Source organism: Drosophila ficusphila, unplaced genomic scaffold (assembly GCF_018152265.1).
Source record: "Drosophila ficusphila isolate 14025-0441.05 unplaced genomic scaffold, ASM1815226v1 contig_106, whole genome shotgun sequence".
NCBI lineage: Eukaryota > Metazoa > Arthropoda > Insecta > Diptera > Drosophilidae > Drosophila > Drosophila ficusphila.
Window position 1 is genome coordinate 11,847,275 of NW_025063993.1, and position 27,215 is coordinate 11,874,489.

Here is a 27,215-nt window from a genome sequence, read left to right on the forward strand (position 1 = left end):
GAGTGCATCGTTCCCATTAAAACGAACATTTTCAGTCTTTACCTGCCATAATTTCTTTTGATAAAAACACCTAATGATATTAAGTTTAATTACTGATAAAAGCAAGAACTAAGTGCTTTTTTCAGCCTTTATCTGCCGTGATTCCCTTGCCTTTGAAGCACGTTTTTTTTGCCAGTTAAGTTTTAAGCTGAGTGCGAACCTGGTTTCGCCTTTAACTTTGACTGCCAACTCCCTCACAACTTTCCACGGCCACTCACCTGACGGAGCCGGCGAACTTTTGCATAATAAAGCAGGTGCTTTTCCTCCCCCAAAGGGATCAGGGCAGACCAGTCTGAACCCGCCACCTGAGTCACCATCACTATCACCTTTACCAGCACGAACCGTTAATGTGCCGGCGATTTTAGTTATGGCCAGTGGCCACCGCCAGATGGGAGTTGGCCAGCTGGGCAGTGTCCTTTGTCCCGTTGATAATTTAAAGCCAACGACCTGGCCAGGATTAAGCCAGCCGAATAGCAACTGTTTCACGCTTAAATCACAGAGAAAATAAATCGAGGATTTTGAACTTACCAAGTGCAAATTCCAGCTTAGAACGAGCTCTTAAATATATTTATAATGGGTTCTGTGATTGTACGAATGCAAATTTAATGCGTTTATTCTTACAGAAATAGTTGAACATTTTTTTTACAACAAATATAAAAAAATAATTTATAGTAAGACAAATTTATTTGGAGGTTAAGTAACTATAATTAGTTTGTAACAATAAAATTTTAAAATTGATTAAAAATGCATAAATTTTATTCGCTAAAATTATTATCTAGTGATTCAGAAGGCCTAAAATTTTCTTACCCTGTAGCAGCAACACTCCTTTCCATTTTAACCTCCCCCAATCCCCTGCGATCCTGCTCTTTTAGCAATCTGAATATTCATTTCAATTGTGCGAACTGCATCGGCGGTGAAAGAGGAGCCTGCACCATTCCATCGGCTTATGGCACTTTCTTCGGGCCAAAAGCGCTCTTTTGGCTCCTAGCTGCTGGCTGGCCGATGCCGCCCGGTGGGGGACGACGACCCACATAAATCATTCACAATTAGATGCGGACGCAACTGCGGCAGCGGCTTAAACACCTGACCGACTTGCTGCCAAAAAAAAAAAACTCGCGTTGAGCGGGTTTTCCCTTGAGTTTCACTCGAGTTTCGAGTGCTTCGGCTGGGGGCCTTGAGTGGCCCGATTCCACGTTGTTCCCCTGGCGTTCCACGGGCCTCAACGGACCTGTTCCCAGTGCGTGCCGTTCAGTATGTACTTGAGACCGGTTCGAAACGTTGCCAGCCGAAAAGTCAGCGGGCCGCGGACGTCGAATTTCCCCACAAAAACAACAAACAACACCAGAACCAGCAACTCGCAACTCGCAACCAGCAACTAGCAACTATCAACATTGGCAACATAGTAAACACTCAACAGCAACCTTGCATTTCGAGGGTTCCATTATGATATGATATTAGGAGCCCCCCACCAAATTCGTATTGTGATTTTGTGCGGTGATCAATGTGCGATCGGCAGTTCGAGGAGTATCCCCAAAGAATGCCGCGTTAATTGAGCTGTACGTACAGCTGTAGTACAAATTTGCATAACCAGTGAGGAGGCATAAACAAATCTGGCCGGAGCGGTGTGGAGCGTCTTGGTTCACTGATTTAATGCCACAAACAGATTGCAGATTGTAGAAGCAGCCGCGCCCCTGCAACTTCAGCTGCAACTTGTGCAGCAACCACCTTCACCTCCACCTCGAACTCCAGTCTTTCTGCATCTTGGTCTTGGTCTTGGTCTTGGTCAACCTGCTTGGAAGCTTGTTTCTGCGGAAGAGCTGCCGCCGGAGCGCCAGACCCGGCACAAAAAAAGAAGAGCTAAACTAAAAAAAATTAAAAAAGAAAAAGAAAAAAATTGAGAAGAAAAACACATACAGAACAACGCTGCTGCTGCTGCTGCTGCTGTTGTCGACGTCTTTGGAATTTTCTTTAAAAACAACGCGCTAAGATTTACAACGCGGACCCAGGCAAAAAGTGTAAAAGGCAAGCAAATGCAGCCGCGGTAAAAAAAAAAAATTAGCGCATACTGAAGTGTGTCCCAGTGTTTCGTGTGTGTGTGTGTGTGAGTGTGTGTGTTTCTGTTACCAAGTGTGCGAATAGGAAAAAAAAACGAGCTGCCCAACTAAGAGAAAAAGTTTGAAAAGTGTCAAGCGAGCGGCTCGGTGGCGGCCAATAACCCAACGACTGGCATGCAATTGCAGCCAGGCGACCCCGACGGGTTAATTACCGTTATCCTTGCAATACAACAACAACAACAACAACAACTACAGCAGCCACTAAACGGTACTCAAGTTGTGGATTACGTCTACGCCGTGTTGTCGCCGTGTGAAAGGACAACTGCAACAACACAGCAAACATCTGCAGCATCTGCAACATCGGCCATAAAAACCGCATTGAACACAAGGCAAAGTCAAGTGAACATTCCAATTGGCAACGTAACGGGCTAATTGGCACACCGGCCAATCAAAACGAGGTGAGTTTCAAGAGTTCTGCACTCATCAATTGCATTTTCCCCATGAAATTCCGAGTTGGTTAAGCGTCCTTTAATCTAAAGAGCAGAGTGGTAAATCTTTGAATGCTTGTTCTTGATCAGTTCTGCTTAGAAGGTTATAAAAATTAATAATAGAAATTTAATGAGTATTTAAAATACTCAATAATACTAATCAGGACAAAATAAGGTGATTTCTGAAAGTCCATTTGCTTGTCGCAATCATTTATTGATTTTTCAATTGGATTATGATATATAATCGCTATTCTTCGCGGATCTGCCTTGTCCCTTTGCATTTACAGGGGGGCGCATTTACAAGGTTGGCTGGTATATCCAAGGGTTCCCTTGGGGAGGAGGTTGTATCCATTGAGGAGGAAGAGGAGGAATAGGAGGAAGAGGAGGAATAGGAGGAATAGGAGGAAGAGGAGAAGGCGGAGGATATAGCACAGGACCAGGAATTGGTAGCAGCCATCCATGGCCGGGTTGATTGTCTGGTGGGACATATGGTTTTGGAGTTGGTTTGGCTGGTCCGGGTCTGGGTCCACTGGGAGGTCTGGGTGGAGGTCTATCCGGTGGCTTCGACGTAACCGTTGAAACTATGCTCTCGACTTTGTTTTCTGTACCGTTCTGGATTTGCTTGCTTTCGCTTTTTATATAAATATCAGGGCCCGCTCCTGGTATAGTTTTACCTGGACGACCTGGCGTGCCGCCACCGCCTCCGTTGATTTCCGTTTCGATGCCGAATCCTGGACCCGGTACAACAACAGATCCTGCAGCATCCGTATTGTTACTTGTGGAGGTGTTCACCGATATTATTCCGGGAGTTCGGGGAGGTTCATTAGATAGCCCTTGATTCGTTAAAACGCCTGCACAGACGAGAACCATCAGTCCCAGTATCAAGCCCATTTTCCATGAAGTTTCGTTCAAAATAAACTCGGAGCGATCCGTTTTTTAGATAATTAGTGTATTACTAACACCAATGTATCACTTTGACATTTTGAGTTCACAATCGGTTTGTTTCGCATTAATTTAAAAATCAAAGCGAAACCAACATTTATGTAGTTGCTTGGTGAATGTCAAAGCTGTTTATATTGAAGCTTTCCCCTAAGCAGTTAATACGTTAAGTATTTTTGATAAAATTCTTTAGATTATTTATTATCGATTTATTAAGGTGCTAACTCTTTGACTTCAAGTGTGATTCTTGAGCTAAATCTTAACTTTTTCGAGCAGTTAGTAAACTATTTTCCTTTTGATCTCTTCTTCGGTGCTACTTAAAATCGGGCCAAGCTGTAAGCCAATTTCAGGGAAGTCCACTCCATCAGGCCGAGTCGCATCTGCCATTTCCCTTCGCATTTACAAGGAGGCCATTATATCGATAGGTGGCTTCTTCGTAACGGTTTGAACAAGGCTTACGACATTGTTTTCTGTACCGTTCTGCGTTTGCTTGCTTTCGCTGAGTACCAAAACACCGGGGGCCGCTCCGGGTAGGTTTTTACCTGGACCTCCTGGACTGCCGCCGATTACCGTTTCGTGGCCGAATCCTGCACCCGGTACACGAACAGATCCTGCAGCATCCGTATTGTTACTTGTGGAGGTGTTCACCGATATTATTCCGGGAGTTCGGGGAGGTTCATTAGATAGCCCTTGATTCGTTAAAACGCCTGCACAGACGAGAAACATTAGTCCCAGTATCAAGCCCATTTTCCATGAAGTTTCGTTTAAAATGAACTCGGAGCGATCCGTTTTTTAGATAATTAGTTTGTGACTAACACAAAAGTATCACTTTGGCCTTTTGAGTTCACAATCGGTTTGTTTCGCATTCATTTAAAAATCAAAGCGAAACCAGCATTTATGTAGTCGCTTGGTGAATGTCAAAGCTATTTATATTGAAGCTTTCCCCCTAGCAGTTAATACTTTAGGTTTTTTTGATAAAAATCTTTAGATTATTTATTAACGATCTATTAAGGTGCTAACTCTTTGACTTGAAGTGTGATTCTTGAGCTAAATCTTAACTTTTTCGAGCAGTTAGTAAACTATTTTTCTTTTGATCTCTTCTTCGGTGCTACTTAAAAGCGGGCCAAGCTGTAAGCCAATTTCAGGGAAGTCCACTCCATCAGGCCGAGTCGCATCTGCCATTTCCCCTCGCCCTTGTTTTGATAGGTGGCAGATATATTAAAGGGTCCACTAGGGCTGGAGGTTTATCCATTTAGGAAGAGGAGGAAGAGGCGGAGGATGTAGCACAGGACGCGAAGGGACTTTCTTTTTTGGTGGCACACGTCTGGTCGGTGGCGTCTTCGTAACCGTGTGAACACTGCTTACGACATTGTTTTCTGTGCCGTTCTGCTTTTGATTGCTTACGCTGACTATCGAAACACCAGGGCCCGCTCCGGGTAGCGGTTTACTTGGACCACCTGGACGGCCGCCGATTACCGTTTCGTGGCCGAATCCTTTACCCGGTATAACAACAGATCCTTTAGCATCCGTATAGTTACTTGTGGAGGTGTTCACAGATATTGTTCCGCGACTTCGGGGAGGTTCATTAGATAGCTCTTGATTCGCTAAAACGCCTGCACAGACGAGAACCATCAGTCCCTGTATCAAGCCCATTTTCCATGAAGTTTCGTTCAAAATAAACTCGGAGCGATCCGTTTTTTAGATAATTAGTGTATTACTAACACCAATGTATCACTTTGGCATTTTGAGTTCGCAATCGGTTTGTTTCGCATTCATTTAAAAATCAAAGCGAAACCAACATTTATGTAGTTGCTTGGTGAATGTCAAAGCTATTTATATTGAAGCTTTCCCCTAAGCAGTTAATACTTTAGGTTTTTTTGATAAAAATCTTTAGATTATTTATTATCGTTTTATTAAGGTGCTAACTCTTTGACTTGAAGTGTGATTCTTGAGTTCAATCTCAACTTTTTCGAGTAGTAAGTAAACTATTTTCCCTTTGATCTCTTCTTCGGCGCGACTTGAAAGCGGGCCAAGCTGTAAGCCAATTCCAGGGAAGTCCACTCCATCAGGCCGAGACGCATCGAGTGTTCCAAGCTGCAGATACATTTGTGATGGAGCACTCGGACCTTCCACTGACTGGGGCACAGACTGCCCGGCTTCGACTCTTGTATCTCTCAATTTCCATTAGACGCTGAGCGGGTTCTCTTTGGGTTCTGAAGTGAATTTATGTCTGGCCGCTAAACAATTGATGCTGAAAAATGATGGCAATGACAAAGTGATTACTGCCAGCAATGGAAAGCGAGGAGAGATGCCAGCAATCGAAGTTCAAGTTGAAAAATAACATTTTCAATTTCCAATTGTGAGGCAGAAGCAGCAGCAGTAAAAGCAGCAGCCTCTGAGGAAAATTGAAAATGAAATGCTTTGCTGGCAGACAAAGGAGGTTCATCATTAATCATTTAGTTTGTTGTTTTTACAACGCATCCGAAAATACACCTATTTATACGTACATAATCGTCTTGACTGGGCCACTTCTTCTTCGTTTGGGGCACGTTCTTGATTTGAATCTCTTGCCTCCATACGCCGTCCCATTTTTTCCCGTGTTTGTTTCGTCTTTGAGTATTTGGCTTTGGTAAATTGCTCATCGTCATGCTTTTATGATTTGGTATATTATTTTTAAGAATTTGATGCGCTCAACTTGATAAGCCCAAAGCGCCCTGTGCTTTTTTTTCTGGTCCCCCAAAACCCCTCACCCACCTGCATTCCATTCCTGACTTATTGTTGTGCCTTTCGGTGTACGTGTGCCTGTGTGTAGGTGTGTCCACAGCACCCAGCCCAAAACTTCAGAATTTTTTAACAATATCCAGGGAACCGCTTTTTCGATCTCACCTTCCTCGGTAAAAGTGTGTGTAAAGTTTTAAAAACAAGCCGGGAGCAATATTTGTTTAGATGGATGATTCCTTAAATACCCTACATATTATATATATTTTACTTAATTTTCGAATGCATTAGTAGCTACTGAACTCTTAACAAACAAATAAACACCAAACAACTTGTTCAGAAAAAAAAACTTATACAATATTAAAGTAAATATAAAAGAAAGCTTAAATCCACGTTGATTTTGTGAAACTAAATATTAACGAGAACTCAAACTTAACCAAAAACACAAACAAACCAACTGAATTAAGAGTATCTGAAAAATCAACCTGCAGAAAAACTTTACTAACCCCGCGAAATGTTTGCACATCAAACTTTTATTTTCCAGCTTGGAGAGCAATACAGTCAAGCCCCCCGATAACATCCCCCCAGCATTTTGGCCCACCCTCGTTGCAATAATTTCATTTCGCTGTACAGTTTATTATATAATTTTTGTCCCTCTTTGACTTTTATCTTACGTTTATTATGCCCCATGGAATTTGCCGATTTCCAGACGCTGTCCAACAACCCGCTGGAGGTCAATGTCTCCACCCAACCAACCAACCACTCGAGGACGAGAGCAAGGACGAGGACGAGGCAGCACATCCCTGAGATACATCCTGCCCCGGTGGCATCTTTAAGAGTTGTTATAACTTTGGCGCAACTTTGGCTTGTACATTCGAAAAGGGGGCGTGGGCATGGCTTTCAGCTGGGACTTCGTCCGGGGGCAAAGTGCTAAAATGCCTTGACGCATTCTTTTGCACTTCTCCGTTGAGAAGGGGAATCCTTCTCGCCTCCTCCTTGCTCCAGCAGCTGTCCAAATGTCAGACTCACTCCTCACTCCTCACTCCACTCCTCGAGAACACGAATCCTTGGCAGAAAACGTCGACTTGTAATAATCATAATCGTAAATTTGCAAAAAGCTGGCCGAGAAAAGCCGTGTGTCCTGGCCGTGTTGGTCCTTGGGGCCCGTTTAGCATTTTGCGCGGATCCTACGAGGCCATTGCCAAAACGGGGCGTGTTCGTGGGCGTTATGTTGTAGGCGTCATCATCATTATTATGCCCTGTTTTATTTATATTTTTTTTGTTTTTCGGTTTTTTTCGCTGCTGCTGCTCAGTGGGTGTGCGCCTTGTGCGTGGTTATTGGCGAAAAGAAAAAGAGGAGCAACGCCCCCACTTCACCCGCCTGTCCATCGACCGGGCGAAAGGCATTTAAAAAGTTTTCTAAACTTCATTTTGAAGTTTTATTACCAGAGCAGAATAAAACGGCGAGCATTTTCTTCCCCCGCATTTCTATTCGCTCCCATTTTTCTGGCTTGTTGTTGAAATTTGCTCTATTAAAATTCCGAGGCGCAGTTATGCCGGCGCAGCGAGTCCAGGACCTCGGTGCAGATGCCGCAAATACCGACTTTCCAGGCTCCACGCCCAGATCCTGTGGGAGGCCTGCATCTGGTGAAGCCATCAGTTATGCAGGTTGCCCCGCTGCATTCTCCCTTTACCACCCCCTCCCCCCAAACCGCCTCCCTTGGTCCTTTTTCCACTGCTTATCCTTGCTGGCGGCTTAGCAGCTTTGTTCGAGCCATCCAAGCTGCCTGCCAGCAGCTGGAGCAGAATGCAGCAGTGCCAGGACTCCGGGTAAGTCTTAGTTATGTGGAACTGGCATTTATCTTGCGATAATAGCAAGTTGTGCGAAGCGCTGGCAGAGGCGCCATTCTCAAGGATGCTTAAAGAACTATCTCGAGGGCTTTTATAGGGTATCTGGAGAATGAGATTAAGGCAGATGTTCACATTTGTTGGCATTACTAACTCAGTTATTATGCCATATTGGCGCATTGAGAACAAAATGCGATGCTGTTATGATATAAGAAAACAAATAAACATTAAAAACGTAAAGTAAATAACAATTATAGGGGTGGGCAAAAGATTCAGATTTAAGATCTTAAATGCAGAGAAAGTTTTTTTTTTAAATTATACTGCTTACTGCTTACTGCTTTACATTTATTTATATATTTCTTATTATAAGATGGACTTAAATCTCTGTAAATTTATTCCACATAATTTTTCCCAAGTAAACCCCCTTTACCACGCCCCTGAACAGCTTCTTCATCCACTGTAGCATATGCTGCCTGTGAATTAAACATTTTGCAAGCGCCAGACAAAGTATGCATTCAAACAAGTCACACACAAAATGCGAGAGGATGCAGTGCGGCGCGCAAGGATGTGCCTCGAGAATCCTTAACCCCGAAACCCCCTTCTTATTTTTGTCCCTAACGAAAATGTTTATCTGTGTAACTGTAAGCAGGATAAACGCACGCTTACACATGGAGACAGATACAGATACACAGATACGGATACAAGTAGAAGTGGAAGCAGAAGCTGCAGCTGAAACTTGAGCTACAACAAAATAGATCAGTTTAAGTACAAATGGCCGCCAATGCCACGCCCCCCGCCCCCTCCCTCAACCCCCTTATCATCCACATTCCCCGCTCTATTCTTCCTTTGCGGTTTCTTTTACTTCCGTTCGCTCTTCGCTCCTTTCTTTCACACGCGCCAGCGTCCATTGTTAAACTTTAATGCCAAATGGCGGTGGCAAGAAGCCCATGGTCCAAAGGGGCGGCCAGCCCAAGGGGGCGTGGCTGTACAAATTTCACGAAAATTGTCCTCGCCACCGCGCACGGGGAAAACTTTATTTTAGTTTCGTCCTCTTACCACTTTGCCCAGATGGAAAGCGTTATTTTATTGAATTCTCCTCTCGGTTTTTTTCATTTTTATTTTTTTCTGCAGGTTGCAAGAGCAAAAAAGAAACACGGTGAACAGGGAAAATTCTGTTGCCACAAAAGTTTTTCGTTTCATTTTCCTTTTTGTGTTTTTTATGTTTTTTTTTTGCACATTTGCCTGCACCATTTTGTTTCTCATCCCTTTGGCAGGCTGCTCATTTACTTTGTTGTCCTTGCTGGTCCTTCGGTTGCCATAGTTTTTTTTCGGTTAGTTTTTAAGTCTGGTTGTTGGTTTTACGTAGATTTGGCTTTGCAGTTTTTGTTGCATTAGCTGGTCGTTGAGGCGTAAAGTTCAATGGCGGGTTAAATGGACTTAATACCGGAACTTTTTAGAACTTTTACCCCCACCTCCGCCGAGAGGACCAAACTTCTGGCGTTGATCGTCCTGGGCAACAAAGTGAAAGTTTTTTGTTGAACAGCTTAAAAAGAGATTGGCTTTCCTGCTCCCACTGCCACTCCTTCTCCTTTTTACTGGCCAAAGGATTTAGCAGTTTGTCTCAGTTTGTGTGTGTGTGTGTGTGTGAGTGTGTGTGGCCAAGTTCGATGGAAATGTGGAAAAGGAATTTTCGACAGTAACAATAAGTGATGGCCGAATGTGTTGGCTGAAGTTCCTGCCTTCAAGGATAAAGTTTTTAGGTGACAAAGGAAAAGTTGGAAATTATTTGAAATGCTTTTCAAATAGCGAATGGGGAGAAATTGAAATGGAATATGCACATTTAAGTCGAACTTATCTGAAATAGTTTCCCCAGTGCAATTTAAGAGTTTGTGGCTTCAAATCTAAAAACTTTCCTCTCCGACTTTATTTTTCCCCCAAACTTTTTCCTAAAATCCCTGAGAAGCTTTACCTTTCAAACTTCGGGGCGCGTGTCAAAAATTTCGTTTCCATCACTTGAAAAAAAACCCTCAGACGAAACTTGGCCAACTTTGGCGGCGCTGAGGGCACTAAGGAAAATTTGTAGCCAGTTATGCAAAAGAAGCCAGCAAACAAAACCGTAAAAAAAAAAAAGGAGAGCGAAGGAATTGGGGAAAAAATGGAGTCCCGTGTCAGCTTTTTATGCCTTTTGGCCAAAGGACACGCTGGCAATTTTGTTACCCAAGAAGGGGAAAATGGAGATTTTTTTTTTTTTGTGCAGGGGGTAGAGGGCAATCGAGGCGACAAGTTGTTAAGTAAGCAGCGACAACTCAAATAAAAGGCCAGCGGAATGAGATCCCAGATAGTTTCGCAGCTCTTAAGAAGGGGGAAGGTGTAAAAAGGCCATCAAAGCTCCTGCTCTTTGGGAGCTGAGATTTTTCTTAAAGTTTCTCGTTGTTTTCCGGCCAAGGTAAACAAAAACTAAAAGCGAGAAAAGCAAGCGCCGCAGAGATTGAATAGATTGAAGAGATTGAGGAGGATCGCCCTGCCCGTTCCCCCGTTCACTCTTCTGTATACAATATTAAAATTCGCTTATGCCCAGGACGGTAGACAGACGTCTTATCTTCTGGCCAGGTCTTACCTGCAGTTGTTTTAGGCGGCTTTTGTTTGGTTTCCGCTTCACACTTCCCAAGTGTCGAGGGAAGAGACGATTGTGGGGATGGGGACTCTGGACTCCCAGATGCGGTTTATGTGACATGCGGGCCAGGGAAACTCAAGAAACTAAAGAAGCGGCAGCGGCAGCAGGCAGTAAACAAACGAATGCTGGCAGGTGAGTGGCAGCAGCGGTGGTGTTTCAGGGGGGAGGGGCAGAAAGGGGTTGAGGGGGAAAGAGGGGGGCAGGGTGTGGCTGGCTGGCTGGTAACAGAAGTCATACAAACGCAAGACAAAACGAGGCGACAGACAATACAAGACTTCGAACTTGTCATACAAAACGCTGGAGCGACAATCAATGGAATTTATGGTCGCAGCAGGTTCAGTGCCAGTGCCAATCCCAAACCGAATCCCAATCCCAATCCCAAGCCCACAGACAGCATCCAGCCCAAGCTCAAGCAAACCCCTTCCTAAATCTGCCCAGACTGACTGACATGTGCACTGGTGAAAAAATTCCGATCGTGAAATGTTTAAGGTTCTATCCTTCACACTTTAAGAAAGCTAAGAAATATATTCCCTTAAATTAAACATAGGAACTAATATATTTATATAAAAATATTTTAAGGAAATCATTACCATAAATTGAATCAGTTCTTCTTTTAGCGAATTAAAAAAGTATATTATTTATCCATATCCATCATACGTTTAAAGATAATGGAAATATGTTTGTTGATATATTATACTTTGATCTAACAATATTTACTTGCAGTGCATTTATTTCTTGAAGTGTTAACTCGTCTTAGTGTACTTAAACATTTTTAACGCCATTTGATGCCTTTTCACACATTCGGCAAAGCGAAAAACAAACACCACCAGAACCTCAGACCTTAACCGAACCGAAAAAAATAAAACTCAAGGAACACTTAGTCAGCCCATCATCGTCCTACGTCCTTCGTGCTTCGTCCTTCCCCCGCCTCCGCTCCCAAGAAACGCTCATCCTTTTAACTGCCTTAGGAATCCAGGAGCAGGAGCAGGAGTCAGGAGCAAAGCCTTCTGCGGCTTGTGTTTACACTAACAGACCCGGGTCCTGAAAATAAAATTCTGTTGTGGGAGGAGCTGACGAGCTACTGTATTGAATTTCACGCATCATTTGGCTAAGGTTCATTCGGCTCTTGGTTTTGGTTTTCGGTCCCTCACGGACCCTTTGGTCCCCGTTGCCTTTGGGTCCCCGAGGCGTGGGTGCAACTTTTTGACTCTGCGGCTGGCTTAAAATTAAAACAAACATTGGAAGTGGGCGAAGGTGTCGGAGTCGGCATTTAATTTCAGACAGGTGGAAGATGGCCAGGTTGGTTCAGGAAATGTAATATGCTCTGCATTCCCATTAAGTTAAGGAGGTGTTTCTGTTGTGGTTGCTCGAAGCGAAGTGCGAGTGGGAAACTATGCTAGGAATTTCTTTCCCAAAGGGTTCGGAAATTCGGGGAAATTGGGGGTTGCAAGTGAGTGTGTTGAAATTCCTATGTGTAGAATATCAATAGGCAGTCGCAAGATAATGAAACTAAAACAGGTTTTTTGTGGGGGGAACTCGAAAAGAATTTGGGATGTTTTTAGGAAGTCCTGGAGGAACACAGTTTAAGTGAGTCAGAGAAGAATTATGTGCTAAAGAGTTTGTAGAAATGTGAAACAGGTTGCCTCGTAAGCACTTTATGTTATATGCTTAAAGTATTGTTTACGCATAAACTTTAATCCTTTGAAATATTATTTTCTGTAAGCTCTTTTATTGCTTTTACATGTTTGTTTCGACTAATGACTCCTGTTCGCTGCTCTTAATTGAAACCGCTTTTATAATTAAAACTACAGTTGGTTGATAACCCGAAAACACAACTCCAATCCCGGAATCAACCGTGAAACCGCAAAACATATATTACGTAAATCCCTCACACAAAATAAAATATATACCCCCACATATATTTATTTTTGCTGCTAATGGTCTGCCCCAATGCTGATTAATGTGGATTGCCCGACAAATGTGTGCACATTAGCATTAAAATATATGTATATATATATAGATATTTGTATGGACAACTATGGATGCTCTCTTTTTGTGCCCAACTTTTATTAGACCAATTAAATTGCGGTCGGGGCCGAAGAGTTGAAAAGCCAAAAGCACATAGGAAATTTCGGTGTCTCCCCTTCGGCGGTGTTGCCATTTAATGTGCAGTAATTTTCACCCAACAAAGGCAGGCAATTAAGGGGGCTCTCCACCCCCGAAAAAGAGGAGAAGAGACCATTGTTGTTCTAACCGGCGAACTAAGACATCATGATATTATAGATTTTTGTCCAGGGGCGAGAGGGGCGGGGCAGGGCAACTAATTAGCCGTCATCAGCAGCGGCGGCTACACAATTTCCATCAAACAACAAACACTAAACTGCACTGGCCAGTTAACCGCAGGTACATGAGGGTTTTCGGCTCTTTTGGTTATATGTTTTTTTTTTTTTTTTTTTTTTTTTCGACTTCGGGAAGCGTTAGTAACTAAATTAGCGGCCTCTGTTTTTTTTTCTTCGCTTGTTCCCTCTCTTTGTGTTTGGTGTTTTTCCTTTGTGGAGTATTTTTTCGGGTCCGCTGCCACAAATTATTGGGCCCAGTGTTTTAGTTGTGTCTCCTCTTTGCTTTGTTCACTCGACTGTTGTCTGTTGCTTAATTTCCAGTTGCATTTGCCTGGCTAATACAGACATCTCGCCGAATGGATGGATGGTCGGATGGATGGAGGAGCGGGGAAAGCAGAAAGCACTTTTAGATAAAAGGTTTTTCATGTCGTCTCCATTTGGAATTCATGCCACTATGGTATGGCTATATCTGCAGCCCAAAGCAAAAGCCAAAGCCAAAGCTATAGCAATAGCTATGGTCATGGTCATGGCGTGGCCCTGGACTCTCGGATTCGGATTCCAATTCGGAATCGGATCTTCCGCCACAGACAAGACAACGGTTTTTCCAAAAAGCCAGAGAGCGAGGGAAAAGGAAAAACCTTCGTCGCGTTCCACCGAAAAACTTTTAGTGGAAACCGTTGGTCGGCAAATTATGCATGCAGTTGCCGCGCATCGTTTTTCTTTGTTTTATTTTTCGACTCTTTTTATTTTTTTTGATGTTGAGAAGAAGCTCTAAAAGCCTCTAGTTTATTAATGTTTGTCCGAAAATTTAGGAGCCTTTATCTGAGTGCTACTTCATCTTCTGTCTGCTGCATTTACAGTGATTTAAGTTGGCTAAAATGATTTGGTCTGTCATTAATTTACCCGCCGTCAAAAGCGGAGTTATTAGCGTGCGGGTTCCCCAAACACGTTTCCACTTCTGTCCACTTCTGCTGGTCGAGTAGCTTTTCACGTTGTTGTTTTCACGTTGTTTGATTTTGTTGTTGTTGCTGTAGTTGTTGTTGTTTTGCCCCGTTTGGGCCAGAATCGCTGCAGGCCATTTTGCCGCCTTCTCTCCATGTCGCAGCTACTTTTGCCCCTACTGAAGAAGCTCTCGAGAGGCGAAGACGACGACAGCTACAACCGCTGAAACATCTAAAATGTGGGACTGATGATGGTGGCGGCCACTCGGAATGACAACAAATTAGACAGTTAATGTTAACAATCTTTTATGATATTTACATTTTGGAAAATTGTTCGTCTTGATTTATTATGGGGTATGCGGGGAGCGTCTTCACTGTGGGAACATTCACAGTGGGTTGGGTTTGGATTGGGGAGATTAATTCGGCAAGTGGATTAGGACAGGCAGCCGAAGACTCTTAAGTGGAAAACGGTATACCTTTCACTAAAAAGAATAACTATTATACAAATGGTTTAATCTAGAATCTAAACAGTTAGCTTACCAAATTTACCTTTAAACCATTAACTTGATTCAATAAGTAAACAGGATTATTGTATTTCAGCATAAATACTTGTGCTTATTCCTTTTTAAAAGCTTTTACCAATCATTTTAATCCGCAGACCTATTATATTTCCCAATGCCAAATATTTGTTCAGACCTCCCCGCAATAAACTCCTTGATTATCCTTGCCCAACCGCAACCTATGCCTTCCTATAAATTATCCCAAGTATGCTAAGTATTTTCCATTATTTCCGCTAGCTGCGCAATTTCGGAGCGAATTTTTTGCCGAAGGTTTTAAAGTGGAAAATCGTTTTTCGAGGACCATCAATCATTTTTCCAGAAAAATGTCCAAAGCGAGCTCAACTTGAGTTTGCTTTTAGAGTCCTGAATGGAGCCTCTGTCGCATCCGCAGCTGTCTGCTCAAATCTGTATCAGCTCTATCACTCGCCTGCCACGCCCCCTCCCGTACCGCCTCCGCCCCCCTCGCAAAACATGTCAACAATACAAATGATGGGCGCGTCAACAAAGGGGCGTGGCATGGCAGCAGCTAACTGTAATAGAGATAAATTCGCTTCATTTTTTGCTGTCGCTGATAAAAACAAAAAATAAAAGAGCACCGAAACCAACAAAAAAAGTCGAACAAAATCGGGGGGTACAGTGGGGTCGTCACCGTGAGGTACAGTGGGGAGTTGGGTGTTTTTTGTTTTTTTATATATTTTTTCGTGGTGTCGGAGGAGGAAGGGGGAGATAGAGCAGCTGCCTTTGAAGCGACGCGCTGACAATGTCATTTGGCGACCACTTTATTGGCTTTAATGACAGCGCTGCAAGGTGTCCCTTTGGAGATTCTGGCGGAGCAGCTGTTGGCCATCATCTGGAGCGGAGTTCGGGCGGTAAGCCCCGGTATTACCGCCCCTCAAAAAGCGGAGCAGACCGATGGGACTGGGGACTGGGGATTGGGACTCTGACTGGATCCCACTCCCCAACAATTGCTGGCCCCGCCAGTACGTGCGATTATTATCATCAATTTTGTGCCGACCGAGTGAGTGATGATTGTTCCAGCGAACGGAAACCCGGCAACGTTTCCACTTACCCTCGTTGTTCTCCGTTGGGCTTGTTACTGGTTTTCGCAGCCACTCGGTGGGTGGCTACAGTGCCTTCAAAAGTGGAGCTACACCTGCAAAAAATAAAATAATAAAAATATACTATACTATTCTAAATATTATTGAACTGAGTTGTTTTCATATTACTGGTAAATTTGAGTCCATAACTAATTGAATCTTAATAAAGAGAGAATGTAAACAAGCTTGAGCATATTCTGCAAACGTAATTTAAACTTTAAATACTAAATGAATTTACTTCTGAAACAAAATTCACTTTTTCTCAATTGTCTGGGTATTCATCTAATTTTTAATAAACTCAGAATTTATCTGGCTTGTTTCATAATTCTTTTAACAGTGTAAGCTGACTGCAAAAAGCGGGGGCAGGTGGAAGGGAAGGTAACTCCGAAACAGCCAAACAAGTACCGCAGCCCAGAGACGAGAAGAAGAATGGCAATGAGATTACAAGACTGAGCTGAGTCAGTCTCATTTTGGGCCAGAGTTTCTTAGCCGGCTCCTGGCTGGGCGTCTGTAAGCGTTAAAACGAACTCAAGTGGAAAACAATCTAATTTGCTAAAATTCCTTCCGCTCTCGCCGAGCTTCAATCCACTGGATTTACCCCACTGGCCGATTCGGAGATATTTCTTCCTTCTTTTTCAGCTGCTCGTAAGTTGGTGTTGTTGTTGTTTTTGTTTTTTGTTTTTTTTCTTTGCTCTTCAACTCAATTAAAGTTGATGGCCATTTTGCGTCGTCTTGGCCAATATTGTTGACTGCTTTGGCATTGGCTTTTATGTGCTCGGTTTTTAGCCTGGTTTATGAGCTCCGCATTTGGAGTTCCTCCTGCCTGCCGAGTTTTTATGTATTTATTTGTTTATAATTCGATTCGAGTGAGAGTTCGAATCAAGTTTATTGAGAGCCATTGAAAGTTGTTAATTTGATGGAGAGTTCTGAGGGGCGTGAGCAGTTAACCTGGTAACCCAGAGAAAAGTTTCAAGATTAGTCAGTTCTTAGAGATTTGTATCTTTATGTTTTTCTTTCCACTCTGCCGCTGGCAAACTTTTCCCTGACATTTTAATATATTTATGTGTATTTCAATCTATCTTTCTGCTCACATACCAATTTCTTTATTATTTTAACATCTCACCCGCATTGGCCGGCTTTTCTTCGTTTTCTTCCAACTTTGACCTTTTTCTGTCGTCTGTTCTTTCGGACAGGACAAAAGCGAGGAACGTTAATCTATTGTTTTTGCCAGTCAAGCAGGCAGACATGATGACATACCCCGCCCTATATTATATTATCGCTATATGGAGCATAGGACGAAGTCCTCCTCCCCCACATGTATTTTCCTATTTTGCTATTAATGTCAGGGAAAATGTTTTGCTTGCGATTGGAAATTTGTTTGTCCTGCCATGTCCTGTCCCCTCGACTTGACATTGTCCTAGACTGGACATTTGTCCCTCGCCCCCTCGCTCATCCCCTCATGCTTTATGACTTCACACAGCCACTTGATATATGAGGCATTTGCATGTGCCATAAATTTCTGCTAGCTTTGACTCTCTGCTCATCTAATATTCATAAATTTCTGCAGCCCCGAAAAACATGAGGAAAAATAAATAGAATAGAATACGGGTTTTGGAGCGGGGAAGAGTGAGGGGGAATCCAAACTAATTTCCACAGCCCCAAAACTGTTGTCATTTATTTTCGCCACACCCTCTAAGCCGCAAAGTCCTTCTTCTCTTACCCATTTCTCCCCTGCCACAGCCTGCTAATTGTTTTATGTGCCAAGATTTGTGTCTCTGTCCTTGTTTTTTTGTCGGGCTTTTGCAGCTCTCAGCCGCCCTAAACATGTTTGCTCAGTCCTCGCCAGCCACGCCCCCCAACCAGATTGGGAGTAGTTATTGTTCTTAGAGGAAGGAGTGGATACACGGGGGAAAAATATACCAGAGGTGTGGGAAAAGTTTGAAGAGGTTTATACAACTCAAAATTAAAACATTTTAACTTAAAGTTGCAAAGGTTTTCTTTCAAAAAATATCTCTTATACAAATCTCGTATCTAGTGAATATATTCCCTTAAACAATTATAATCTGTAAAGTTTAGTTTGCAGTGTAACTGGGGGAGTGGCTGTTTTCACTTGCTTTTCGATTAGACTTCCCTGTTCGCCTGTGCTAACAACAAGGAATTAATTCATTTTATGTTTCCTGTGTGTGTGTATCTGTATCTTATGGATACGTAGCACCGACGGCTGCTGCTTACGCCTACATATTGATTTTCGTATTTATTTTACTTTTTCGCTTTCTGCCTTTGATTATTTCCCTGGGATTCGGGACCCAGGAGTCAGTCGATGGATGGATAGATGAACTGTTCGCTGCAGGCCAGGTCTTTGTGTACTACAGTGCAGTCTGTTTATGCCAAACGATGTATAGTACCTATCTCCCGAAGAATATGCCTTAACGAGGCTCCACTGTGCGCTGCCGCTGCTGCTGCCGGCAAGAAAAATGATTGCGAGGAGCCGAGTGGCTCGAGCCAAAAGGTGAGCTTTATTGCCTTCTATTCCTTTCTGCGCGTGTGTGGCCCGCGGCTGTCCTGGGGAATCTATCAGCTGAATCCGCTCCTGCTCCTCTTATGGTTCCCCCTCCCCCCTTCCTCTTCTTCTTCTTCTGCTCCTCCCGGATTCCGGTAACCACCCAGCCGGGGCAGCCTTTATTGAGTTTGTTCGCAGGCAAATTGCATTAGACACTTGGCAACAGAAATAAAAGAAAACCGGGCACTGCTCCTCCATTCTCCAACCTTCATTCGCCATCCTCCAGCTCCGCGGAGCCATAACTTGTGTCGTAGTGGAAATTAAATTTTAAACAAAATATATCATAAACATGCAGCGAACTCAACCCTAGATATTTTTCAAGTGGCCTCCCCCACTCCTCTTTGCATTTTTTATGTTTCCTCAACAAGTGTGGGGAAAATGTGTTGAGCCCTATCTTTTAAGGGTGTGTGTGTGTATGTGTGTGTGAGTGAGGTTTTACGGCTTGAGCGTCCTTTTTCTTTCAACAGAATGCGTTTTGTAACTCGATCACAACCCCCACTCCTACCTCATTCTCCAAAACCGAAAAGGCAGACTACTCGAGGCATTAATGTCTTATTGACAGCTCAGGATTAGAACGAAGCCAAGTGTCTGCCGGCTGGGTGAGTGTGTTTGAAAAGGGATTATAAAGCGATTTGTTTGACGAAAATTATGAATCTGGGAACAGCCAGGGAGTCAGGGAACCAGGGAGCCAAAGAGCCAGGGATCCAGCTCCCACACGCTGTGTGTGGCTCAGTCAGCTCTGAAATGCTCAGATGCCAAAAAGGGAAAATCAGGCAGCGATGGCATCTCAAATCTCTTGGCTTTTGTCTGCCAGTTTGCTGAACGGTATTCTTCATGGGAAGAGGGAAATGGGGGAAATTTTCATCAATTTTGACGTAAGCCAAGACAGCATTAACTAGTTGGTTTTCTCGGAGGGCTCAAGACAATGCTTTTCGGTTGAAAGGGGAACTTTGTGAGTAGCTGAATCTACTTACCACAGGGATTTTTAACTGCAATAATTTCTAAATTTACTTATCTCGAACTTTAATCCCGAACAGGGCTATAAAATTAGACCAAGACTACTAAGGTCCAGCCATTGTTAGCTATCTGTTAGTTGTTCCCTAATCTTAACTATCTTCCCGAAAATAGAAATGTTTATTTCCATTTCGGGTTTATCTGGCCAACATGTCAGGTCCTCAACAATGGTTGCTTTAACCCAAGTTCGCCGTTAAACGAAATCTCGAATCTAATCTCGGCTTCATTAGTGTTATGCATATGTGTTCGGTAATTTCAAAATCGATCGATCGCAACGAATCGAAGATCCCACAAAGAAATTCCAGCCCGAAGATTTCACATTCGGTGATTTCAATTTGAATTTGAATTGGCAATAAAACGCCAAGTTTATCAGCTGCCGAAGGGTCGCCTAAACATAAGATAAAGGTCTGCGGTTTTCCAGTTTTTCCAGCCCGGAGCCGCAACTCGTTATACAACTCTATTAGTTTTCATTTCGTTCGGTCGCGCATACAAATCAACTAATTTTCCCCCCAAAACTCGAGTCTCGATTTCTGTGGAGTGCACTCCAAAATGATTTCGTTTCTCGGGGCCGTAGATCTCGTCCTCATAATTTATGTAAATCCAACGAAGGCTGTCACTTTTATCTCCCTCGCTGAGTACTTGTCTGGACATTTGAATAAAATTTCAATTTTCATGCATAGCAATATCAGTTCGTTTTGTCCGAGACCAATTTATATAATATGCCAGCCAGCTAACTCAATTATTCTAACCGAAATTCCGGACCTGGCCAAGAGTTTCCTCTTCATTATTAGTGCAATATTATGTCGTTGCCACGACAACATTTATTTACCCAAAAAGAAATGCCAGACACGTCCTATATCCGTGTCTTGCTCTTCGACTTTAAGGATGGAATAGAGCAGCCGAAGCAATTTTTGATTGTGCCAGGGTCCTGACTTTCCGATGTGACAGACTCTGACATTTCGGGCTTAAAACGTCCCACTGGCTGGCTTTAAGGCCAACAAATTCATTTACCCTGACCTTTTGTGTGGCTTAAAATTGCCTTTAAAAGCGATTTAATTTTATTTGTTTTCCGTTTTGGCCAGCTCTTATCGGAGGCTTTCGTGCGTACTCAATAAATAATTCCCCAGATTATAGCCCTTAATTAAATGTTCTGAATTATTTCACTGTTTTTTTAACTTCATTTCAACTGCAGTTTAAGTTTATCCCCAGCGTATGTGGAATTATTTGGCTCACATATTTAGGTAATTAAGTTGCATGGGGGGTGAATGCAGAGAATTTCTGTGTTAATTCAAAACCCAAAACTCATAATAAACATTTTGGCAATTCTCGACTGTTTCGCACAGTTTGGGCCGACTCCCCCTGGTTTTTGGCCAACCCTCTGCTACAATATTAATTTCTACACGCTCATATTTGAGGGCAAATAAAAGTGCCCGAGAAATATAAATGAAAATAATGTACAAACATTTCGCACTAATTAAAATCCCGGGCGAGGATTTCGGGGGGCGAGGTTGAGCGGAGCAGAATGAAAATATAAATATTGAATCGATGCTGCCTGGAATTGAATAGGACATGTGTAATTGCTTTTCCCATCGCGGCGATGTGTGAATATCGATTGTTGTGCATTCTGCAGTTATTGATTGGGCATTCCCATTGTAACTTTTCCATTCTCATTTTCCGATTTCTGTAGCTGGGCGTTTTTCTCGTTTGTTTACTTGCCGAATGGTGGGCGACCCCCACTCGACCAACTCCAATATTCGGTTGGCAAACAGAGGAAGCCGCCGCCAGGCACGTTTCCACGCAAAACCGATTGAAACTGAAGACGCGTTTTTGGACATTCAATTGGGAGTTGGTTGAAGATGGGTGGGGGTGTCAATGGAGCCCACGCACTGCCAGCTGACAGCTGTCGTCGCAGTTTATACCAGTTTACTCCACCACCGAACCGAGTATTGCCAAAGACTCAACTTCGACTCCGGATTGCCACTGCCATCAAAGGCAAATCAAAGTGCGCTGCTCAGGCCGACGACTCACGTGACTCTACAATTTATTTCAAGCATGCAGCGAAAATAAATTTATTAATAGCCGCAGTCAGCTCTGAAGAAGAAGTATTACTGCCACCCACACAGCCGGGCTCAGTATCTCTTCATCACCGGTATCACCAGTACCCCTCGAAGCCCCCAACTCCGTGCTCATTCATTCAAGAAAAAAAAAGCAAGAGATTCGCAGTTGGATTCGCAATTTCGCTTGCGTGAAGGAAGTTCAGTTCAGTTTTCTGCCCGTTTTGCGGGGTCCGCGTCAATTTATGCGCCTCACGTTTTCTCATTTTCAAGAATGACTAAATATCGTTTACACCGAACTCTCCCCATGTTCCTGGCCACGTTGCACCAGCCACTCTGCCACGGCTGCATTTCTGCATATGAAGTATTATTTGCGCAAGTGGAATTAAACTTTCCATGGAAAACTGCCCGTTTTTATGTTTTTTATTTAGTCAGCAGAACGTATATTTATATAATTAAGCGCGTGGCAAGAGGAAGTAGAAAAGGTACACGAAAAGAAAAGGTTTGATTACCGCATTCATTTTGAAAACACTTTTGCAAGACTCCTTTAAGAAAACCTTAATAAATACTGAAATAATTTTAGAGGATTTTATTTAAACATTAAACACTGAAGAGATATTTATTTTCTTTGCTATTTTCTGCGCTTGTCATATTTTTGCATGTGTAAAAGGTTAAATTTTCTTAGTGGCCCAACCCGTTATGCATTTCCATTTATTCGCAGCGAAAAGCGTTGAAAATTCGGCTGCCTGAGCGGCTAATGCCTGAAACGTGTCGGCTTTTGATGGGTTGGTAACGGAACCAAAAAGGAGTCAGTTCAAAAACTGGCGGAGAAAAGAAGCTGCCGTAGACGAGGAACTTGTGAAAGGGTTGTAAAACAGATTTATTTGGCTTTGGCCAAGCAGAACTCTGCATTGGACTTGGCCAACTAACGAAGCACAGTGCTCTATTTTCACCTGCCGATTAGCCAGAGAATAGAGTTTTTCCCTCCCGCTCTTGGCGCTTGCAAATTAGTGTTAATTTATCAGGATTATTGCCTCGCAAATCAAGTTTGTTCAGACAAGTGCCGAGCAACAAAAAAAATGGAAAACAGAGAAGGGAAAAAGGGAAGTCGAAACAATGGAGAATGTTTTTAATAAAGCAAATTCGAGACACTGAAAACCGAGAATCGAGAACTGTAACTAATGCTGACTTCCAGCCCGATATCGAACTGTCAAGCTGTCAATTCTCGTTAGCAGTGGCTGCCATGTGTGATGTCCTATGTGGATCTGGATCCACATCCGTGGCCTGTCGTCTCTGTGTGTGAGTGTGAGTGTGTGTGTGTCTATGTGGTTCTGCTACTCGAAGTATCTGGCAGATAGCGTTGGCAGAGCTGTTCAAAAATTCAATTTCCAGCTGAAAAGATACAAATGCCGGCGGGGTCGGTGGGGTGGTTACAAATTGGAAATAGGTAGAAAAAAGTCATTGAGAAACGATTGCTGACACGAGTTTGGCATGCGAGGGAATGTTAACTTGGCCAGGACCAAAGTACCAGGCTTAGCGAGCGAAATGGCAGCAGAGCCACTCAGAGCTGCAGATACGCCTGAAAAATGTGAAAGCTTTTCTTTTTGGGGGAGGGGGTGGAAAGATATGCGAAAGTACTGACAGCACAATTAAGGCTTTAATTGGCAAAACTAACTTGTTCCTTCCGTTTGCATTTTCCTTGCAGCCAACAAAATCGAAAAAAAAAAAACAAGTGAAGAAAAAGCAGCCGGCGAAAATCCCAATCCCAATCCATTCACCATGCACCAAACGGAGGACTAACAAACAGCGGCGATAACTGGCAATAAGCGAGGAGCTTCAAAGGATTCCACACCAGTTCCCCATCCATCCGGAAAGCTTCCCGCCCGTTCCACGGAAAACTCAAGGAAAATGCCATCCGTAGCGAACAACAACTACAGCAACGATGCGCGTCTCAGTTACGTTGTAAATCAAGTTGCATCCGTATCTGTATCATTATCCGCATCCGCATCCGCATCCGCCCTGCCCACCGCATCCGCATCCGCATCCGCCTCCGCATTTCCCACATTCAGCCCGCCGCGAATCGCGAGTCTGGTGGCCAGCAGCTCGGCGGAGGACCTGAGCACCTTTGGCGACGTGACTTTCGACATCTTCGACGACGATGACGACCTGTTCGGCTCGCCAATGGCCTTCGATGCCAGCGAACAGGGCTTGTGGAACGGCCGCTTCGTACCGCCACCGCCCCGCCCGCCCTTCTTCGTCGACGAGCCGGTGCTGAGCGACGGACTGACCACGTGTGATTTATGCTCCTGGGCGATGCCCACCAAGAGCACCTTCATGTTCGAGGGCACGATAGGTGAGTCAGAATGCAAAACTGGGTGCACTGAGGGAAAAACCGCTCTCCAATCCAAAGTGAACTTTTAAAAACAAAGTACAGAAAATCAAAAAGTTAGTAGATTTATTTTGGTATTCAATTGTGGTTAACAATGTAAACCAAACTAAAATGTCTAAATGCTTTTTTATAGATTTTTGTAGTTCTTTATTAAGAAATGCAACATACCTACAAATGAATTATTATTAAACTTTTTATAAAAATAAATCTTTAAAGTCTTTGTAAGGAGATGTCTTAAACACAAATTTATACCATAGATATCTTGTAGTTCCGCTTTAAAAATATTTAGGCAGTATTAAAGGGCATACTTTTATCACATACCTAATTGTTCTCAGTGCAGAAATGGAAGCTGAGGACTGCGTAGCTCCCGTTACTAACCGTTACCCTTTCCCCCACATTTTATTTTTGCAGAAAAGGCCACAGAACTGGGCTGGCCGCTGACGTTGATCATCGTGTCCGTGTTGTCGGCGTTGCTAGGCGCCATCATCATGATTGCCGTAGTCCGCTGCCGGCGCAAAAAAGTCCTCCAACAATCGCAACGGTGAGTACTCACATGACCAACTTGGCCAGAAACAGTGGGCGGATGACAAACAAAAGGGGCACAGTGGGAGAGATTAACAAATTTAAAACGAAATATTGAAAAAATAACAGAAATTTAGTGAGAATCGTTGAAAACAATTTAAATAGTTATTGCAAAATTTTACAAAAAATAAGTTGAAGAAATTTAGATTATTGATTGATTTGTAATTTTTTTGGTTAGCTTATTCCACTGTGCCACTCTTCAGTTGGCCATTACGGGGCCTTTACCGGTGTTGACTCTCACAACATTCGGCGACTGTTTTCGCAACTGTGACCCACCAAGTAACCCACCCGCTCTTTTCTCCATTCTGTCTATTTTTCGGGCACCCATCATCTCGTGTGTGGTTTTTGTGCGGCATCTGCAGACACGCACGTGCAGTGGTGGTCTCGCAACAAGCGCGCCCACGGCAACGGCCTGAGTGGTGCGGGCGGGCCGAGTGGGGCGGCGGGTGGTGCCGCCGGCAATGGGCAGCACCACCACAACGGCAGCAGCAGCAATATAAACAACAACCACCTGAGGAGGAGCAACATCTACACGGCCCACCCGGCGGACAGCATACGAGGTCTGCAACCGCTGCCGGTGGTGCTGCCACTGCCGCTGCCACTGCCACTGCCCCACCCACCTTCTGGTGGGGCATCGCCAGCGTCGGTCTCACCGTCTGCACCACAGCAACAACAGCAGCAGCAACAGCAGCTGCAGCAGCAGCAACAACAGTTGCAACAGCAACAGCAGTCGAACCACTACTTCCACCCATACCAGCAGCAACATCTGCACCACTCGCACACGCACCACCACCACACGCACCACCACGTGCCGCTGTACCCGCACGACTGCGACGAGGATGCCGCCTACGAGGAGCCGGAGTACCACCAGCCCCAGCAGCTCCACTCGGCGAACAGCAGCAGCTCCATCTCATCCATGGGATCCTCGTCGCTCCCTCAAGAAGCTAGCAATTCTGGGGCGAACACTGGCCACAACTGGCCACCAGGAGCCACCGCGGCCACCATGGTCATAGCCAGCTGAGAAACGGGCCAGAACTGCGCCTGGATTTGGCAGCAGTGAGGTGCGAATGTGTATGTGACTGTGGATGTGGATGTGGTCTTTAGGCCCACTTAAGATGCAGCGCACATGGACATGGGAGCGCAGATCATAAAGGGGATTACACGTAACAATTTTGTGAAGTTTATTTTTGCCAGTTCATCCAGGGACTCCCTATCTGTGTATGTGCCAGTGTATCGGTGTGCGCTAGTGTGCGTGTGTCTGTGTCGCCAATTGGGAAAACCGAAACGAATTTAGTGTCACTTCCGTTTCCGTTTCGCAAACTATCGAGGCAGACAGGCGAAAGAGGCGATGGTTGAGAGGAGAGAGGGAAAAGGGGGAAAGCGGAGGGGGGAATTGCGGTATATGGCCACAGGACATGCTCTTTACATGCCATGCACGTTTTATCCTTTATTGCCGCTCGGCATTAGAACAGGGATTTCGTCGGATTAAAGCAAATAAAGGGCGTGCTTTCTGTTTGCACCCAACTGCCAACTTCCAACATCCAACTGCCGACTGTCGATGATGCCACAAGTTTAAAACGCAAACACCCTGGAAAGTTTCGGGTACATTGATTACTGCCCTTCTGGGATATATGAACCCTTGAAAAGGGTATGCCCCAGTCGATATAGACGGCTCTCAACACTTACCACTTGTTTTTTGTTTAAATAGACATTTTCGGCTTGAGCTTTGTGGGCAAATGTATCCGAGCCACATTCTGGGGACTGTTAGGGACAGGCATTGAGCCACAACTTTGTGGCTTTTCACTTCATTCCGCTCTTGTTTTGGCCATGACGAGAGCAAATGGCTTCTGGTTGAAACAAAAACTAAGGCAAAAAAAAAAAAAAACGAAGAACGTTGGGGCGAAAATTGAAGAGAAAGTCTGGCAGAAAAACAAACTCGCTATATCATCTGCTAAATCATTAATCAAATTATGAGCTCAAGCATCTAATAGCATTTGCATTTTTTAATAGGCACTCGTAATAATAAACCCGTGACAAGCATATCAAACATAAGCTCAACAAGCCAACAGCCAACAAAAGTACTTAAAACAATCAAACATTTGCAGCAACTTACTCGTATTTGTAAATGTAAATGCAAACGTAAACAAAAACTCGCGCCATTGTACATAAAGTGTAAATATTTTTTGCAATCCGCTCCAATTTGCAATTACCTGCAGGAGCGTGCAACTAAAAGTTTCTCCAACCACTTAATATTGCATTATTTCAATTCGATACACAATACAAAAAAAAAGCAAAAACTGAAAACAAGAAAACAAAACATTCCTCTTCAAAGCAAACGCAAAGTTCAAGTTTTCATTTAGCAATTACAATTTACGACAAAACACAACCAAAGACTAGTCATTTAAGTCAGAACGTCGCTATGTACAAACAAGTTAAACGAGAGATAAAATATGATTAAGCCAGTTAATTAATTCGATTTACGGATGCTTCATTCGAACGCATTCGTTTGGCATTTATTAGTTTTACGAAATGAAAGAACAACTGCAATATTGTATTTTAAATATTTATTCATTAAACGCACTTCTTTCCACTCCCTTCTACCCCACAATAACAATAATCGTAATTAGCATTTATAATTAAAAACTCAAACATCAAGTAAATATTAAACAATGCAAAAGAAAGACGAGCGGAAAATGCGCGAAAAAATTACTACGAGCAACACAAAATGTTCCAATGTTTAGATTAGCCAACTAATTACGTGGAAATGTAAACAAAACAAAAACAAATACTTCATAGTTTTCACAACAAATTCATTAACTTGTGCAGAAATAATTTAGGCACACAAAATACAAAGAAAAAAATAAACAAGAGAAATAAACAAAATAATAATCAAATTCACTTGTCGAACTTTATTGTTGG

At 43.5% G+C, this 27,215-nt stretch overlaps 4 protein-coding genes across 4 annotated transcripts; 1 reads left to right on the plus strand and 3 right to left on the minus strand.

The window, feature by feature from the left end:
- Positions 1-1,304: 1,304 nt before the first annotated feature.
- On the plus strand, positions 1,305-27,190 carry LOC108093117 (myb-like protein P). Its single transcript, XM_017193060.2, is given in 5 exon segments — positions 1,305-2,551; positions 23,031-23,678; positions 24,126-24,229; positions 24,231-24,255; positions 24,659-27,190. Coding segments are annotated over 4 exon segments (1,233 nt in total). The 5' UTR covers positions 1,305-2,551; positions 23,031-23,233; the 3' UTR covers positions 25,318-27,190.
- LOC108093030 lies at positions 2,761-5,205 on the minus strand. The gene has a single exon (XM_043208825.1). It carries the CDS (start codon positions 5,171-5,173, stop codon positions 4,751-4,753), a length of 423 nt encoding a protein of 140 aa, XP_043064760.1. The 5' UTR covers positions 5,174-5,205; the 3' UTR covers positions 2,761-4,750.
- On the minus strand, positions 2,879-3,472 carry LOC108093119 (formin-like protein 3). The gene has a single exon (XM_017193062.2). The coding sequence runs from the start codon at positions 3,470-3,472 to the stop codon at positions 2,879-2,881; it is 594 nt and encodes a 197-aa protein (XP_017048551.1).
- Positions 3,920-4,267, minus strand: LOC108093029. Its single transcript, XM_017192933.1, has one exon. It carries the CDS (start codon positions 4,265-4,267, stop codon positions 3,920-3,922), a length of 348 nt encoding a protein of 115 aa, XP_017048422.1.
- Positions 27,191-27,215: the final 25 nt, after the last annotated feature.